Raw genomic sequence first — 13,699 nt, forward strand, 5'->3', positions numbered from 1 at the left:
CCACACTACAGCGTGTATTTGTGCCCTTTCATTCTTGTTGAGCAATCCGTCCTACAGATGTTGGCCGCATCTGTTCACCTGTCTATCAGCTGATGGACATTGGAGTTGTTTGTACCTTGAGCTGTTACAAGTAATGTTATTGTGAACTGTGCAAGTTTTAGTGTAAACACATGCTTTCGTTTCTTCTTGGTACATTCCTACGCGCAAAGTTGCTGGATAACACGGTTGGCGTATTGTTAAACTTTTAAAGAAGCTGCCAACTGTTTTCCAAAATGGTGACACCCTTTCACACCCCACCAGCCTCATGTGTGGGTTCTCCACCTCCTCACAGGCACTCGAGGCTCTCTGTGTAGCAGTAGCCCTCTTGTGAGTGAAGTGGCAGCTCCCTATGGAGTTTCTTTGTTTGTGTTGGTTCTAGGAAGTGAACTCAGAGCCTTGTTCTTGCTAGGCAAGAGCTCTACCACTTGGCCACACCCAAGTCCTTTTCTTTTTAGTTCGTTTTTCAGCTAGGGTTTCTCTGCTTCTGCCCGGGCTGCTCCTGACTAGCTGGGATCATGGACGTTTTGCATTTCCCTAAAGACTAATGTAATGGTGTTGGGCACTTTGCATGTGCTTGTCGGTCACTTAAATGGGACTTTAGAGAAATGTTTATCCAAATATTTTACCTATCTTTAAAAAAATTGGACTATTTATCTTCTTATTTTTCAGTTGCAAGAGTTCTTTTTGACCAGATGCCAGTGGCCCATGCCTGTAATCCTTGCTACTTGGGAGACTGAGATCGGGAGGATTGCAGTTCAAGGCCAGTCAGGAGAAATAATTTGAGGGACCCCCCCCTTCTCCAAAATAACCAGAGCAAAATGGACTGGAGGTGTGGCTTGAGTGATAGAGCACCTGCTTTGCAAGTGTAAAGCCTTGAATTCAAAACCCAGGCCCACCAAAAAAAAAGAGTTCTGTGTGTGCTCTGGATACAAGTCCTTTATCAGATTGTATTTTATTTTTTGGGCAAATGTTGCAGTATGTAGCTTCTTTTCACTATTCGTTTAATTTAATTCACTTTTTTTGGTGGGCTGGGATTTGAACTCAGGACTTTGCACTTGAAAGCAGGCACTCTACCACTTGAGCCACACCTCCAATCCATTTTTGGCCCAGTTATTTTGGAGATGGAGTCTTGTATTTGCCAGGGCTGGCCTGGAACCTCGATCTTCCAACTGGGATTACAGGCTTGGGCCACGAGCGCCAATTTCTCACTATCTTAATACTGCTGTTTTCACAGCGGAGGTTTCCATTTTGATAAAGCCCAACTTGCCAACGTCTACTACTTCTCCTCCTCCTCCTCCTCCTTCTTCTTGTAGTAAAAATGATCATGAAGTTTATCAGGAAAGGAATATACTCTCCTGGACTGAAAGCAGGTCATCTCTAGAAAGAGAACAAGAATGACACAACTCTTTCTTTTATGGATCATAGTTTGGGTCCTGTCTCTAGAATTCTCTGCCTAACTCAAGTTCACAAACACTTCCTCCTTTTTGCTTCTAGAAGTATTGAAGTTTTAGCTTTTACATTTACTCCTGTGATCCATTTTTAGCTGAATTTTGTGAGTGAGAGTCTGAATCCATTTTCCAACACTGAAACCAAACTGGGCTACATAGTGAGACCCTCTGAGAGAAAGAGAGAGAAGGGGGAGAGAAGAGACTGTCCTGTGTCCCCACTGAATTGCCTTGGCACTTTGGTCAGAGATCAGATAAGCCTAAATTTTCTGTTCCAACGATCTATGGGTCTATCCTTATAGGGAAAATCCTGTCTGTCATACCACACCATCTTTATTATCCTAGCTTTTAATATACTTTGAAATTGAAGAGACCTCCAACCTTGTTCTTTTTCAAAATTTTTTGAGTCTTCTCAGACCTTCCCATTTCTGTATAAATTTTAGGACTGGTTTGGCAAAAAGCTTTCTGGGATTTTATTGGGGATCGTAGCAAATCCCATGGGGATGGTCATCTTCCGTACCTAGTCCTTCAGTTCATGGACAGGAAAGACTTCTCCATTTAGCTAGAGTTCTACTTTCTCTCACCAGTGTTCCTTACTTTCCATGTACAAGTCTTCTCACACCTCTTGTTAAATCTATTCATTAACATTAATAAGTTAGTATTTATTACTAGATATTTGGTTATAATAATTTTATTAATATATTGTTAATTACTGGTGAATTTATTGTATTCTTTTTGTACTATTATAACTGGAATTTTCTTCATTTCCAAATTGCTAGACTGCAATTGACTTTTTTTTTTTTTTGTGGTACTGGGGTTTGAACCCAGGACCTTCACCTTAAGCCATCCACCAGCCCTTTTTTGCGATGGGTTTTTCGAGATAAGGTCTTGAGAACTGTTTGCCCAGGCTGGCTTCGAACCGAGGTCCTCATGCTTTCTGCCTCCTGAGTAGCTGGGATGACAGCCATGAGCCACGGCATCTGGCAGCAATTGACGTTTATGTATTGGTCTCATCTTCTTCACTTGGCCAAGTCATTTCTTGGTTCTGATCGCTTTTCCTAGGATTGCTTAGTACTTCCTGTTTACATGGGGTCATGTCTGCAAATAAGTAGACCTGTGTCCTCCTCCCTTCTAGTGTGAGTGCGCTGTCTTTCCCTCGGCGGCTCTATTCCACGTTCACATGAGCAACAAGTGAGTTCCAGTTGCTCCACAGCTCTCTGTGGAGACAGCTGCTCTTCAAGAGCAAAGACGGTCTTTCGTGGCTCTGGTGTGCATATCTCCCTGACAGTCAGTAACATTGAACATCCTTTCAGGTGCTGCTCACTATCTGTGTGTCTTCTGTAGAGATAAATCTGTTCAGATCCTCCGACTATTTTTAAAATCAAGTTACCTAATCTTTTTATGATGAGTCATTAAGAGTTCTTTAAATATTCTAGACTCTGCTCTGATTTGCAAAATTTTTTTGCATTTTGTAGGCTGTCTTGCAGTTTCATCTTCTTTTTTTCTTTTTTTGTGGTGCTAGGCGTTGAACCCAGGGCCTAAAGATCTACCACTTGAGTTATGCCTCCAGACCTTTGCTTTTATTGGCTTTTTGCAACCATGTCTTCCTAACTTTGCCTGGGCTCACCTTGAGCTCAAGATCCTACTGCCCCTGGCTCCCAAATAGCTGAGATTACAGGTGTGGCTTCTGCTCTTGGCTCTTGTGGTTTCCCGATGGCATCCATTAGAACACAACAAGCATCCTTGCTGATGAAGCCCAATTTACCCAAAGCCCAGAAGCACCAACAGGAAGGCACTTTTGTTGTCATAGTTACAAGGACTTTGCCTAATCCAGGGCTAAGAAGCTTCACTCGTATGTTTTCTTTTAAGAATTGTATAGTTTTAGCTCTTATATTTACAACTACTATCCATGTGGATCATAATTCAAATGTGGAGTAAGGAGGGATCCAACTACAGTGTTCTGCATGTGAACACCCAGATGTCCCAACAGCATTTGTAAAAACAAAAAAACCTGTTTTAGCCAGGTGTGATGGCTCACACCTATAATCCTAGCTACTTGGAAGGCAGAGAGGGGAGGTCCAGGCCAGCTGGGGCAAAAAAGTTTGTGAGCTATCACCTCAACCAGTGGCTGGACACAGTGGTGCACGCCTGTCATCCTAGCTACACAGTGAGGCTCACATAGGAGGCTCCTGGCCCAGGCTGGCCTGGCTATAAAGCAAGACCATGTCTCAAAAATAACCAGTGCAAAAAGGGCTGCCACAGAGGTACAAGTGATAGAACACCTGCCTAGCAATCGCAAGACCCTGAGTTCAAACCCCAGGGCCACTACCAAAAAAAAAAAAAATTTCCCCAATGAATTATCTTGGCATTTGATTTGCTAAATTTCGTTTAGAATTTTTTCTTCTCTGTTCATGAAGAATATTGTTCTGTTTGTTTGCTTTTGTTGTTTTGTTTTGTTGAAACAGAGTCTCACTTTGTGGCCCCTGAGCTCACAGTCCTGCTTCTGCCTCCCGAGTGTGGGGTTACAGGTGTGCCACCTTGCTTGCACATTTCCTTTGCTTATAACGTCTCTGTCTGGACTTGTTATCAGGGCAACACTTACCTCATAGAGAGAGGTGGAGAGAATTTGCACATCAATTTTCTGGGAGAGTTTGTGCTGAATTAATGCCGGTTTTTCTTTTCTTTTTCCTTTTTTTGGGCAGCACTGGGATTTGAACTCAGAGCCTCGCACTCGCTAGGCAGGTGCTTTAGCCACTCCACCAGTGCAGTGTGATTTCTTTTTAAAGTGTTGGGCAGAATTCAGCTCAAAGCCCACCTGGGCCTGGAGTGTTCCTAATGGGAAGACTGCTATCTACCGAGTCCATTTTTTTTTCAATTGTTTTTTCTTTGCAGTACTTGGGCTTGAACTCAGGGCCTTCACCTTGAGCCATTCCACCAGCCCTATTTTTGTGAAGGGTTTTTCGAGATAGGGTCTTGTGAACTATTTGCCCAGGTTGGCTTTGAACCTCGGTCCTCCTGAGCTCTGCCTCTTGAGTAGCTAGGATTACAGGTGTGAGCCACCAGCGCCTGGCTGAGTCCATTTCTTGACAGAAATGGACTGGGTTATCAGGTTATGTCTCTCTTAAGGGAGATTTGGCATTTATATCTTTCAAGGAATTTTTATCCATTTCATCTAAGTGGTTGAATTTTTTGGCCTGAGCTTTAATAGTCCCCTGCTCTCCCTTTCTCACTCTGGATGTGTGGTATTGGTGTTCTGTCTTTTTCCTGATTGCTCTGATTAAAGTTTACCAGTTCCTTTGAGTTTCATTGATTTCTGTTTTATTTTTCTGTTTTCTACTAATTTTTCGTTTGACCTTACTTTTTCCTTGCTTCTGCTTCCTTTAGATTGAATTTGTTCTCCTTCCCTAGCTTCTGAATTTGTTCATGGTTATTCTCGTCAGACCTTTCTGTCTGAACATGAAGTTGCCTGCTCCGAGTTTCCCTCTGAGCCCTGCTGCAGCTGCACTCTGCATCTTCATCTTCAGTCACTCCAAAGCGCTTTTGACTCCCTGTTGATTTCTTTTCTGCTCATGAGTCACTTAGAATGCTGCTTCATTTCCAAACATTTGAAGGTTGTCTAGAAATCTCTGTTACTGAATTCTAACTTCATTCCATGTGATTGGATAGTTTGTGTGCACTGAGTCCTTGGGAAGTTATCGAGTCTCATTTCGTGGTCTGTTGTGTAGCTGTTCTGCGTGCACTTGCGATGAATGTAAATTCAGCTGCTGGGTGGAATACTCTGTGAACCAGACCCAGGCTGTTGCTACAGATGGAGCATCCCTAATCCGAAAATCTGAAATCTGAAACTTTTCAGAGTTTTGCATTTCAGAGCACTTTTTTTTTTTTATTTTGGTGGGACTGGGGATTGAACTCAGAGCTTTACACTTGCAAAACAGGCACTCTACTCCTTGAGCCACACCTCCAGTCCACTTTGCTCTGGTTATTTTGGACATGGGGTCTTGTGAACTATTTGTCCTGGCTGGTCTTAAATCCTGATCCTCCCAAGTAGCTAAGGCTACAGGCAAGCCACCAGTGTCTAGCTAACATTTGTGGCTTTATGTCACCTAATCAATTGACCCTTGTCATTGTGCAATACCTTCCTTATTCCTGGTAATGGTCTTTCTCTGACATCTACTTCCTGTGGTACTAACAAGGAGGCGTGGCCACCAGGGCTGGGCTGCTCTGGTTGTTTTTGGAAATGGAGGTGTTTCAAACTATTTGCCAGGACTGGCCTCAAACTGCCATCCTCCAGATCTTAGCCTCCCAAGTAGCAAGGATTGCAGGCGTGAGCCACTGCCGCCCAGGCTTCCTTTCCTTTTTGATAGACATTTCTTCCAGATACAGTACACTAGCTTATCAGTGTTTTGGAGGGTTGCCCCACTGTCTGCCTGCTTGCATTGTCTGATGAGAAGCTGTTGTCCTGGAGGACAGACCCTGCTGAGGTCTGTACAAACATGTCCTTTTACGTTGGCTGTTTTCAGGAGTTTCTCTTTGTCATTGGTTTGAGCAGCGTGGTCACAATGAGCCCTGGATCATTTTCTTTGGGGTTCATTGAGCTTCTTGCATTTGGGGGGTCTTCAGATTTGGAAATTTTCAGCCATTATTTCTCCCAGTAGTTTTCTGTCATTGCTTCTCCACGATGATCCACATTGGATTGCTTGAACTTGTCCCACGGTTTGCTGACTGTCTCTCCCACCCTTCTTTTTCTTTCTTTCTTTCCTTTTTCTCTCGGTGTGTCATTTCCCATGATTTCCACAGCTGTATTTTCAAGTTCACAAGTATTTTCTTCTACAGCAATTTTTGTTTGTTTCGATCTGGGTTTTTGTTTATTTGTTTGTTCTGGCTTTCTGAGGCAAGGGCATGCTAAGTAGCCCAGGCTGGCCTCATGTTCCTCCTGCCTCAGGCTCCCACGTGCTAGAATTACAGCATGCACCACCACGCCCAGCTTCTCTGCAGCATTTAATCTGTTCTGCTTCAGTCGCATCAAGGATCTTTTCATCTCATGCATTGTAGTTTTTGTCTCTAGAGATTTGACTTTGTTCTTTTTTATATCTTCTGGGTCTCTTCTTCCCTGATGAGCACACACAACACAGTTATAATTTTCCCAGTGTTCTTGGCTACTTAATTCTAGCACCTGGGTCAGTTTTGGGTCATTTACTTTTCTCCTCATTATGGGCCATACTTTCCTGCATTCTCTGCATGCCTGTTACTCTTTTATTGAATGCCAGACATTGTAAATTTCACCTTGTTGGATGCTGTATTCCCAAAGATATTCTTAAGTCTCTTGGAGACAGTTTCATCCTTTTAGTTCTGCTGTTATGAGTTATTAGCTGGGTCTGGGGAAAAGCTCTATCTATGACCAATTATTCCCCTTCAGGCCCTCTTAGAACTGACTTGTGAGTCTTCCCAACTGGGCCGGTGAGGACATGAAACCTGTGGCCCTGTGAGCCCCAGCCCCTGTCCCCTCCAATTCTTCCAGGTGGCTCTTGCCCTGATCTCATGGAGTCTCCTCGAATGCATGTACTAACCTGTGCTCTGCTGAGCCTCAAGGCCCTGCCCAGCTCCAGGCTCTCTTTTCTCCTCTTCTCCTCTGTCCTTTGACTCTAAAGCTCCCTGTTGCCCATATTCTCAGTTCTTTTCATCAACTGAAGCTGTTGGCTGGGCGGCCACTGGGATCTGAGCTCACCCTCTGAACTGCTGCCTCAACTGGAATCCTACCCAGGGCCTGCCACTTTGTCTAAGTTACCCTAAGTTTCAGAAACCCGGTTGTTCCCCAATTCCTCTGTGAGTCTCGAGGCTCATGCCAGAAGCACCTAGGAGCTTGGAACCATAACCCGCCCTTGCATTGTGGGTATAGCAATTCTGTCTCTACCCTGGCACCCACGCTGTTTCCCATGTGCTCCCCAGCACTCCTCTCTGTTGGGTCCTAAGATGAGGCCAGATGTCCGGCCCTACCGGCTCTGCCTGCCTTAGCAAGGCCCAGTGGATCTCCATGCTCAGAGGGACAGTAGTGTCCACTCCTCAGGCCCTATCCTCTAGAGCTGCTTGCAGCCTGAGGTTTCTCAGAACCAGGGACAATAGGCTGGAGCCACAGGCCCTGAGACATGTGGGCACCAATTGTGGGCCAGGCCCGCTATTGGTCTGGGGCTTAGATGAGTGAGATTGAGCCCGTCCCCCAGGGTCAAGGTAGTAGAGAGGAGGGGAGAGTAGTTACGTCTGCCCAGGTTGATGAAGACTGCATCGTACGTAGGCCTTGCCATAGGTGCACACTCCCTTCCCCATGCCACTGACCATCGCAGGCAGCGCTATCAGGTGTGGTGAACCCATGAGATGGTCATCAAGGAAAGGCCCTCCCAGAGGGTACAGGTGACTGGCCAATGCAAGATGGACCAAGGCGACCTTGAGTCCAGAGCTGGAGATTCAGGGTCAAGGTTTGAGGAGGGACATATAGAGGTACCAGGTAACAGAGAAGGCCTCAGGGATCCCAGGGCCAGGAGACTGCTGCAAGGGCACAGACCTGGGGAAGGCAAGCAGTATCCCTCCAAGTGACCAGCCAAAATTAGGTGTGGTCACATTGAATTATGAATAGGATAGCACAGGCACCCCACCCTGAGCCCTAGGTCCAGGGCGGGGTTCAGGTGCCATTCTGCACGCAATCAGTGGGGCTTGTTTCTGGATTTCTCTCTTCCTGGAAGGCGAGAGTGGCCGAGCCCTGAAGATCTCAGGGGGTGTCAGATATGTGCAACTCTCAGCCTTCTCTAAGGTCAGCTTTTTCAAGATGGACAAAGACCACCAAGAGACGCCCATCCAGACCCCACTGTGAGTACAGGAGATGCTTCTCCAGGGCTGGGGGAGGCAGAGGTCTCTCCTCAACTGTGAGGAGGAATGGGCTGGAGGGGGAGCCCCCACCACCACCCCCTACCCACCAGGACTGATGCAGGACTGGGGACTCAGAGCTAACCAGCCAGACTCGAGAAGGTGGAGATACAAGCACTGACAGACCCTGAGCCACAGAGAGGGCAAGGGCAGGCAGACAGAGTGACAGGGAGAGGAGGGCTGGCTGAAGTGATGGGCCTGGTGGTCCCCTGGGGAAGGGGGCAGGCTGGACTGACTGTGACTGCTCCTTACCTTTGGGCCTCAATTAGTCCCAACCCTGCAGGCATCTCAGGATACACACACAGCTCCCCAAGAGTGACTGAGCAGTGCTCCCTGGACACCTTACTTAGGCCAAGTCCCAGGGTTAGAGCCCAGGATACCATCCCCGGCTTGGGCAACCTCAGCCCTGACTCCTCCCTGTTCTAGTCCCTGGCCCCGCCCCTCCCCAACCCTGGCCCCGCCTCAGCCCTGACTCCTCCCTACTCTGACCCCTTGGCCCAACCCCCAGTCCTAATTGTAGTTGTCTCCTCCCCAGTGGCTTCCAGTGCATCTCCTATCCTCTGTGCACTGCTTTATCCTGGGGGCTGGAGCCCAGGGTACTCACAGAGAGCACCGGGGCCATCTCACCACTCTCCATGGGAGACTTGGAGCCAGTGCTAGATTCAGGAGCCGCCGGTGGCCCAGAGGACACCCCCAGTTTCCTGCCTGGTGAGTGGAATTAATAAAGCAGCTGGTGATAGGCAGCACCAGCAGTGTGCAGGATGCCCCCCCAGAACCTGGGCAGGAGAGAGACAGAGCTGTTCCTGAGAACCAGGCACAGTGGATCTGGGAAAGAGCAGGAGCCCAGGCCTGGTAGGCCTCTGCATGTCAACGAGGCTCATTCCCAGAGCTAACGGGCAGATGGGACTGCCCATACTCGGCGGCCTAGTGGCCACATCCAGACCCTGCAAAGCGAACAGCCATGGGTGACAAACAGTTGGGGCCAGCCAAGTTTGTATGACATGAACTTGGGGGTACAGTTTGGCTTCTTGGTTCCAGTGAGCAGGGCAGGGGTGCAATGTTCGGCGGGGCCTTCTCAGGCTGTTTCCAGGCCTGTCCAGCGAGGGCTGAGCCTGGGGGTGGCAAAGTGCAGAAAGGCCATGAGGCCTGTAGTCAATAGGACAGGACACCTGATGGCTCCTGTCACTGTGCCCCACCCAGGCCACCCTGGGTTCTGAAGGGAGCTCATGGCCCTGTCTAGCACTCATGCTGCCTGGCTTTCCAGCTGGTTCCATCCCTGCATGTTTGACCCCCGGTTCTTCAGACCTCTGTCCCACTCTGCAGAGTGGAGCCCCTGGTAACCTCCGTCTCTCCAGTGACTCATGAAAGTGGGTAAGAAGCTGGGAGTGGAACAAAGGCTCATCACTCTCCTTCACTGACATCGATATCATAGCCTCCCATAACTCAGTACGTTGTAAATACTGACTTACATCTTGGGGAGGCAAGGAAGCAGCCTTGTTGGGTGTGGGTATGTGGGGGGTTTTTTTGGGGAGGGCAGGTACTGGGGTTTGAACTCAGGGCCTACAACTCGAGCCACTCCATCAGCCCTTTTTTGTGAAGGGTTTTTTCAAGATACGGTTTTGTGAACTATCTGCCCAGGCTGGCTTCAAACCGCGATCCTCCTGATCTCTGCCTCCCGAGTAGCTGGTTACAGGTGTGAGCCATCAGTGCCTGGCTTGGAACCGGGTTTGGACTCGGGGCTTCACGCTTGCAAAGCAGGTGCTCTATCACTTGGGTCACACTTCCAGCCCATTTTGCTCTGGTTATTTTGGATATGGGGGTGTTTTTGAACTATTTGCCTGGGCTGGCCTCAAACCATGATCCTCCCAATCTCAGATTCCCAAGTAGCTAGGATTACACCTGTGAGCCACCCTTGCTCGACTGGGCATGTGCATTAATGGAGGCTTCTGATCCAAGCTGAGTTCTGAAGGCCAGGAAGGCAGGGCAGATATCCCTGGGACCCAAGTGGTCACACATGGCTTCTCATATCCTTGCCATGGCCTTTTAACCCTGATCCTTCTGGACTCTGACCAGAATGAGAATCTCAATAAACAGAGTGGGGTCCCCTCCCTAGGCAAATTCACCTACCTGTGTTTGGGGGCCTTTGTCATGCTGTCTGGCCTGGACTGACAGCTAAGGTCCCTGGACCCCACAGTGGGATTGCACCACAGATTACAGGTCATAGAGCAAGGCAGCTGAAGTTCCTGACCTTGTTCTCAACCCCATCCCACCTGCCTCTGGGCTCCACTGTGCCTGGTTATGGAACTGGGTCCTGATACGGTCCCTCCTCCTGTCCTCCACATGCAGCACCAGGGCCCCCTTATTAGCCTCCCCTCCACAGGAGATGCAGGGTGGCAACCCTTCTCTGATAAGTAAGAATTTGTCCAAATAACAGCAAAAGACAGCAGATTGCTTTTCACCCAGAACACGAGCCCGACCTGCACAGGGAAGGAAGGACAGGCCTCAGGCCTCAGTTCTTTCCTTGTGAGGAAGGCCCCAGGGGCCACTGGATCCGTGTTCCTGCTGGGAACCCAAGTTGGTCAGGTCTGGGGAGCTGCAACTCCAGGAGAGCAGGGGGTGGGGCCTGGCCCAGATCCCCCTTTGTTTGCCTGCACCTCACTAATAGAAGCAATTTCACGCTGCATCGGTGGAATGGTTCTCATATTTCTGCATAAAACTCATTGGATGCTATGCTTTCCACTTGGAGAGATTTTCAGAGCCAAGTACCAAGGTCTCGATGGAAACCAGGCTCCGGAATGTGGGGCTCCCTCAAGGCCCGCCCACTAATTTGTGCCTGCCCTGCCTCCCGCATGGGGCTGCTCCTCCATGAGGCTCAGCCTCTGGTCCTTGTCATGTTGACATTTGAGCCTGTGTGCGACAGACTGGGGCTCCCGAGTGCCCAGATTCATTCCAGGACCCCTCAAGGTGCACATCCACTGCAGGATTTGCAGACAAGTCCCCTGGGGAAAGCTGCACAAGCATCGTCTGTTTCCAGAAGACCCGCACAGCTCCACCTGACATCTGGGTCTGGCTCTGGCCCTCATGGAGTCTAGGTTCCCTGTTGGTGCCTAGCCGGGCATACGTGAACCCAGCTGCTCTCCCCCACTATTTCTAGCTGAATGCTCCTTGCCTCAGTTTCCTCTTCTGTAAAATGAGGCTAGCAGCCTCCACCTCTCAGGATTTGCTGAGGAATGCTGACACCCCCTGCCCACCCTGCCCCAGGCCTGAGCAGGGGCAGGCTGGAATCAAGGCTCTCTCCCCAGTTAAATCCAAATCAAGCCAAAGAGGAGGCTTTGGGCTCACAGAGGGCTCATTGGCCTGTTTCACTTTTCTTAAAACTGAGTATTTCTCTCATGGGAAAGGGTTGGTCAGGCAGAATTCACTCTCCCCCTCCACAAGACTCTGTCCACAGCTGTCCCTTGGGACAGGCACCTTTGTTTTGCCTGTCTCTCTGTTGAGGTTGGTGGGATGGAGGGCTCAGAAGGGTCCCCTGGGCAGGTGGTTCCAAGGCCTCAGGTCCCATAGGAGCTGAGCTGCTGAGCCACATGGACTCTGAGGGCCACAGTCCCTCCCATGGGTAGCACCAGCTCCCACCATCCTCCTCAGAGTCCTTCACCTCCCTCCCAGGTGCACACACCTCAGAAACACTTCCAGCTTAAGTGCCTCTCCAATGCCCAGATCCCCGGCGGGAAAGTGCAGGACCAGGCCTGTGGGGCAGTAAGCCAGGAAGGCACCTCACTCGTTCAGGAACTGCCTGATCCCTTTTCTTCAGTCTTTACCTTCTTTTCTTCACATAACCCCATGGGCAGATTTTTGGGTTACCGCTTTCACATCATGACCTAAGTGCACTGGCTTTCAAATGCACTTTCCCTTCCATTCCTTTCTCCTGCTGAGTCTGACTCCCCAGTGTTAAGGAGAGGCCTGTCCATCCCCCGCCTGCCCGGCATTGGCAGGGTGCTGACAGGGGTCCCACTCAGCACCTCCAGCTCCCCACCTGTGCCATTTGGATGAGGAGGGGACACTCCACCCACATGTCTGTCCTCGCAGGCATTCTGCAAAGAGTCAGTGAAGTCATTGCAAAAATTCAGCTCTGTCCTGGGGAGGACAGCACCCACCAAAAGGGAGAGCAAGTTCTGAATGGACACACTTCAGCCAAGAGCAGTGGCCTGGAGATGACTGAGCCTGTGTCAGGGACCCAGCTAAGCCTTCTGCAGTGTCCCAGGCAGCTTCTGGAGCCCCTCCCTCGGCCAGGCAGGTAGGAGGTAGCTGGGGAGGCTGAGCCCTCATGGCTCCATCCAGGTGGAAGGGAGCAATATGGCAGGGCCACCAAGGGCACAGGTACCCAGTCATGCCAGAGACCCAGTACCAGCAACACCCTGAAGACAGCCAGTGGGGAGGAGGGGACAGTACAGCAGGTTTAGTTTCCTGTTATCCTGAAAGAAATCAACGTGTGGAATTCTGAAGCACTCCCTACACTCAGGGAAAATAAACCAGGGTCCCGCCCCACCAGCCTGAACTTTTGTACTCTCAAAAAACCACACAGAAACCCTGTCCCTCCTGTGCTTGTCCCCAGCATGGTCACTGGTTCCACGTCTCCCCCGTTAGCCAGACCTTCACCAAGGGCCTTCAAGTCCTTGTTAAGCCCTGTGGTTTTAAATGCTGAGAGCGAGAGGCACAGGGGCAGCTGTGCTGGTTCCAGCCTCGAGCACCTGCCTCTGCCTATCCAGGAAAGGGCCGAGTGCCTCTGGAGCCTGGACAGGAGGTGCTTACCACGCACATTTGAATGTTTTGGGAAATGGCCACTCATCTCACCAGCTACCAGACAGGATTTGCCACCCAGACAGGTCACTCAACAGCAGGACAGCTTCGGATTGAAAGATAATTTAACCTAAGGCCTGATACGAACGAGACCAGAACCTCTATGGAGCTCGGCACTCCTGGATAGGGGAATCTAAAAGATGTGCAGGAGCTTTGCATGCGGGGTCCCTGCACCCCAGGCACCAAGCAGAGTGGAGACTAATGGCTCTCATCCCACTCCAACAGAGACAGGAGACAGGTGTGGTGCAGGTCTGACTTTAGTGCCTGCTAAATCTGGCATCACCTAGGTAGGCTATGTGCTTAGGATGAGGTATGGCTGCTTTTAACAAACAACACAATAATGGCTTCAACTCTATTGATGTTTGCTTCTCTCTCATATACAAGCCCAGATAGAGAGATGAGGTACCTCCCCAATCACTGGGGACTCCTGTTCCTCATCTTGT

The 13,699-nt window shown here is 49.4% G+C and overlaps 1 protein-coding gene across 1 annotated transcript in view; it reads left to right on the forward strand.

Moving 5' to 3' along the window:
• Positions 1-13,699, forward strand: part of Morn1 (MORN repeat containing 1) — a 55,078-nt gene that overhangs the window by 16,436 nt on the left and 24,943 nt on the right. Inside the window, exons 9-10 of the mRNA XM_074081562.1 lie at positions 8,219-8,342; positions 8,935-9,107. Coding sequence (XP_073937663.1) covers positions 8,219-8,342; positions 8,935-9,107 — 297 coding nt within the window. The remainder of the gene's footprint in view (positions 1-8,218; positions 8,343-8,934; positions 9,108-13,699) is intronic.

Source organism: Castor canadensis, chromosome 7 (assembly GCF_047511655.1).
Source record: "Castor canadensis chromosome 7, mCasCan1.hap1v2, whole genome shotgun sequence".
Classification (NCBI taxonomy): domain Eukaryota; kingdom Metazoa; phylum Chordata; class Mammalia; order Rodentia; family Castoridae; genus Castor; species Castor canadensis.